The 5,385-nt window shown below is 32.5% G+C and overlaps 1 protein-coding gene across 1 annotated transcript; it reads right to left on the reverse strand.

Moving 5' to 3' along the window:
- Positions 1 to 831: 831 nt before the first annotated feature.
- Positions 832 to 1,544, reverse strand: LOC149057247 (uncharacterized). The gene is made up of 2 exons (XM_089223350.1): positions 1,045 to 1,544; positions 832 to 982 (listed from the first exon to the last, which is right to left on the reverse strand). The coding sequence occupies exons 1-2, from the start codon at positions 1,542 to 1,544 to the stop codon at positions 832 to 834; spliced, it is 651 nt and encodes a 216-aa protein (XP_089079476.1).
- Positions 1,545 to 5,385: the final 3,841 nt, after the last annotated feature.

The following is a 5,385-nucleotide window of genomic DNA, read 5'->3' on the forward strand; positions in this document are numbered from 1 at the left end:
TTAAGAAAATCAAGATTGAAAATTGGCAAGACATTTATTGATAATAGAGCGATTTGAAAAAAAAAAAAAAAAATCGGGAATTTTCAGACAGGACCAGTTTTTGACAAGATTGGTATTGTTTTGATTTATGTAATTCGACAAAAAAAAATCCGTAAATGTTTACTTGAAATTTTCACCAAATGTTTATTCTATCCTTTCCCATACATGATACAATTATCAAAATATTTTGGCTCTTACCTAACCTACTGTTTAAAATATCCAATGAAAAAATGATTTACTCTAATAATGATCATATATGATATTAATTACGTAATCAAAACTGCCTCCTTTCTAGATTTTGATTTTTGAGTAGAGTGTTTTATGCGGCCTGTCAGTCTATACATCTGCATTTTGGTAGTTCAAATATAATTAGTTGAACACAACTTCCAACGGGGAAGAAAAATGATAGTTTATTTTGAATTCAGAAAAAATTAGTGCGTAAACCTTTCTTTATTATTAATTTAAGAAAGATGCATACCTATGTATACCATACTATGTACCTATATATAATCATTTTGTATCATATTAAATTATATTAGAATCATACCATTATTCAATGATTTTATATCACAAATGTTGTTAACAAGGATAAGCGTAAAAATCTGATATACCTATACTATATCTATAAGGACGCTTCATTAAATTATTTTACGCTAAAGTAAAAGTTCGCCTAATTTGGTCACAGTTAATACTGGACCTTTAATATTTCATTCTAACAAAACTGGTTTAAATGAGACGTGCAATTAATTTATATATTTATCATAATAAAATTTATAAAATTTATTTTTTTTGTCATGGCTGACGGTGGATACGTGCAGGTGACAATACGGGTATTAGGTTTTCAGCTGCTATCGAGTCCATAGTCTTGGGTTCTGCGATTTTTCCGTTCAACGACGACTCAGGTTCTTTCTTCAACACTCGTTTGACGACTCGTTTGGTTGGCCTGGAAAATCGTAAAAAATTAAAATGAAGTTAACTTGTTCAATTCGTGTTCATTTAATTTACCGTTTTACAGCCGCCTTCGTCGGTTTCGTCCCGTCTAGTCGGTGTGACACTGCTGCCGCAGTCGACGTTGTCGTCGTCGCAATCGCTTTTGGAACGCGTTTCACCAGTTTCGTCCTCTTCGTCTCGGTCCCATCGATAGTGATAGTTATAGAATTTGGATCTCTGACCGCCGGATGTTTTTTGGCAGACTTAGGCTTTTGGCGACTGATCGGAGTTCGTTCAGTGTTCACCACCAACAATTTTTGCGGAGACGACTTCTTCGCGACCGACGATGTTATCGATTTTTTTACCGTCTTTTTAGGGATACGCAATGCTTTCTGTTGTACTTTCAATTTTGAATGCACCTCAGGTGCTTTTCCGGCCGTCACCGATAACTGTCCGTCCACATTTGTTAGTTTTTTGGTTACTTTTCGATAGATTTTTTTAGTCGCTGTTCCTTTTCCATTTTTAGGCTTCACCTCGTTGTCCAACACCAATTTCACGTTAGATAATTTGCTCATTGCTTAATTTTTAAAATAAATCAAATAATTTTTCGTACTTGTATGTGTATTTAAAACTCTTTTATTTATTCACTCGAAGAAGTATATAAATCAATGTGATCCGTTGTCATCACACCGTTAGAATTAGTGACCAGACAACTACATATTGTATAATAATAATATATACGTATCAATATAAGTTTTACTTTTAAATAACTATATTTTTAAAATAAAATAAATTGTATTTTGTCTCCTGAAACAATACCACAACAATAACAAAATATACACCCTCAACAAATAATTTATAATTGTTATGATTAGGTTTGTACAAGATAATATTTTAGGATATAATAATATGAATATGAATATTGTAAATAGTAAAAGGAGTTATATCATAAATTCTATTTATTGATAAATATTCACGAAATAAAAATATTTCAAAGTATTAAATTACTTGGAAATATTTTTATACTATAATTTCACTTTGAAAGCTTGTATTTTGTTAATTTAATCTTAATAAATATTTATATACTCCCGATAAAAAAAACAACAACCTAAGATTCAAATATTTATAATACCTAATATTATGATATACAAAGTGATTCGCATCATATAAATATTTGTTTTTCCGATCATGAAATATTTGGTTTAGCGATATACTTATAGTTATAATAGTTAGGTATACATATAATTGATTCACAGACATTCCAGTATGTTACACTGTTATGTACTTTATTATTATAATATATACATACGACAAAAATAATATATCAAAGTACACGCTTAGCTTGTGCCGTGGTTTTATTTTCGCATAATATACCAAATATGTGTTGCGGTGTGTGTCCGACGAAGATAATAATGCATTTAAATTAAATCTGGCTCTTATAAGTATGGGGAATGAAAATATATTTGTAAAAATGTATGTATACATATCTATATAAGTGCACAATATATACGTGAAAAGTTCGCTGCTTATCTTTTAATACGTCGTCATATATATATTATTATGTAGGTACCATACCCACCTTACCAAACCCCAAAGGCCAAAAACATTCGTATTGCAAACATGCAAACACGAAAAAAAATTCAATTAGGGGTGACAAAATAGATAAACGCTGGCTTGTAAAAAACACCCCCCTCGTCATATTTTTTAATTAAATTACGAGTTTATTACCTGAAAATCAATGCTCTTTGTTTTCGGCGTTTGATTTTTTTACGACTTGTCTCGATATAATATCATAATATACATTTTCACAGTCATCAGCGTGGTTTGTTTTCAGTATAGGTACCTATGTTTAATATTTTATTTTTATTTTTAAGCAACCTAGATAATATTATTGTAATATATAGGTACGTAAATACAGTGGCGAGGCGAGCTATTTTAACTCAAGGAGCAAAGATTTTAGTCTAGGTATACCCACCCATCCAATATTTTATCAAATACACAAAAAATCAGATAATCTTGTTGCTTATTTATATTATAGTAGGACATAGGTAGGTACATCATTACTTCTAGTATATGCATGTATGATCAATTGTAATACCCACCAACCCAAAATTTGGAGGAGCGGACGCTCCTCTAGACCACATTCACCACGCCATTGCGTAAATACTGTATAAGTATTATATGTATGCATTTGTTTATGTTTATGTGACACGCTAACACGATGTAATGGCTACAGGCAACTGTACACGGTAAGTGTACGTAGTATTTAAATTTTGAGTTCAGAAAATTCGACACCATTGATAAGTATGTCATGATAGGTTATGTCATCTTCGCGTAGGTGTTTATAATCTAATAATGATAACCTCCTCGTTTTAAAGCTTAAATAATACAATTCTTGACATTTCTTGTTTCAAAAGTTAACCAGATAAGGTCAATCTTTTAATGGAGCAAAAAAATTTCAATTATTCATATGAATTTCAATATTTTGAGTCACTTACACGTTTGTCATACACTAACTTATACACAATCATTATAAATCCTTTGGATTATAGAATTAAACATAATTTATGACACTAAATTCTGATATAATGATTGAATTTTTAATTGAAAAATTATTAATATTAATGAAAATTATAAAATAAGTACCTAATCTGAGCTCTGCCACTCCAGTACGTCAATTTCTGAATTTGTGTAACAACATTTCACGTATAGTGTATATGAAACTATACATATAACTTAGTGTTTAAAATAACGCATACTGTGATCTAATGATGTACGCTGTTCAAACTGTAATTCATTGATAGTGTCTAATTATTGCCTATTTAAATATAACTTAAGATAGATTATAACTTTTATACAATTAACCCTGAGTATAATGTACCTAATCAATTTGTTCGTGTGTACAGTTTTAGCTTTTATACGACAGCTAGTCCACTGTCATTGTTTTCGGTATGCGTTCGTCCCTATTGTAATGTATTATAATATCTGTTTAAAACGACGTTATTATGCTGATTGGTGCCATACTGTAATATACACAACATAACCAATAACCATTGTTTATTATCCATTCGTTATTAAATTATTAATTGTAATGTCTCAATATCACTGTACAGTTCACGCGACCGCGTGATCGAGTACAATGTTTGTTGACGATAATTGTTTGGGTCGGTCAAACAGTCTGTAACAAATGATCGTATACATATTATAACGTAATATTATATTGTTTATGGGCTAAAGTAGTATGTTTTGGTATGTTCTGTATCCTCCGCAAATCCGACGAATCCGGCTACCCCGCCCAGCCTATAGTTATATCCGCACGCCTGCTATCGCGTACGTGCGCGACCATGCATGTCATGCAAAGGTGTCTAACATAACCTAACCTCCCCCTCTTATCCTTTCCCCTCCCCATCCCATCGACGTCTATCACGTACGTACCCAATCTTACCCCCTACCCTACCATCAATGCATATCACTCACACCCCTGCATACCCCACCCAGCCTATAGCTCTATACTATCACGAACGTGCCAGTCCGTGCCCTTCCGCACCCTGCCGTGCCCCTCCCCCGCCCAGCCTATAGTTATATGCTATGCTTGACCTTACCCCCTCCCCTCTCATCCACCACATGCCATGCCCGGCCCTTCCCCCTCCCATCTATACCTATGTATCCTAAGACCGTCAACTTAACTTTTAGAAAGTTAGTATATAAATAATCTAATTGCTTAGCTATTTTTTCAACAATTTAAATGTATCCTAAACTAATTGAAAATATCATCTGGATTAATCTTTTAACATGGTAAACGAGTAGATAATATTTTACCAATCCATGGTTTAAAATGTCACCATAACTTAACATTTTTCTGATACCTTACTGTTATTCGATATAATATACGATTTACCTACTATCACATACATACATAATCAAATACATCATACTACACCATACCCTCTAATCACATCAATACCTATACTTCATACCGCTCTATACCCCATCCCCCATCCCCATCCATCAATACCTAATACATACCATACCACCCCCTCTCATCATTGTCTATCATATACTATACCATACCCCTCTCCTCCCATCAATGCTTAGTATATACCACACCATACCCCCTCATAATAAACATATAGTAAACAAAACTAGTCCCTACCCATCATACTAACACCTACTATCTCGTGCATGTGTAATCATATACATAAGTACATTATACTACATCATACCATATCCCACAATCAATACCTTTACTTCATACCACTCCATACATACATACATACACACATACATACATACATACATACATACATACATACATACATACATACATACATACATACATACATACATACATACATACATACATACATACATACATACATACATACATACATGAATAGTATACTTACATTACCTACA

This window comes from Diuraphis noxia, unplaced genomic scaffold (assembly GCF_037042655.1).
Source record: "Diuraphis noxia isolate RWA-SAM2 unplaced genomic scaffold, SU_Dnox_SAM2 contig0003, whole genome shotgun sequence".
Lineage (NCBI taxonomy): Eukaryota > Metazoa > Arthropoda > Insecta > Hemiptera > Aphididae > Diuraphis > Diuraphis noxia.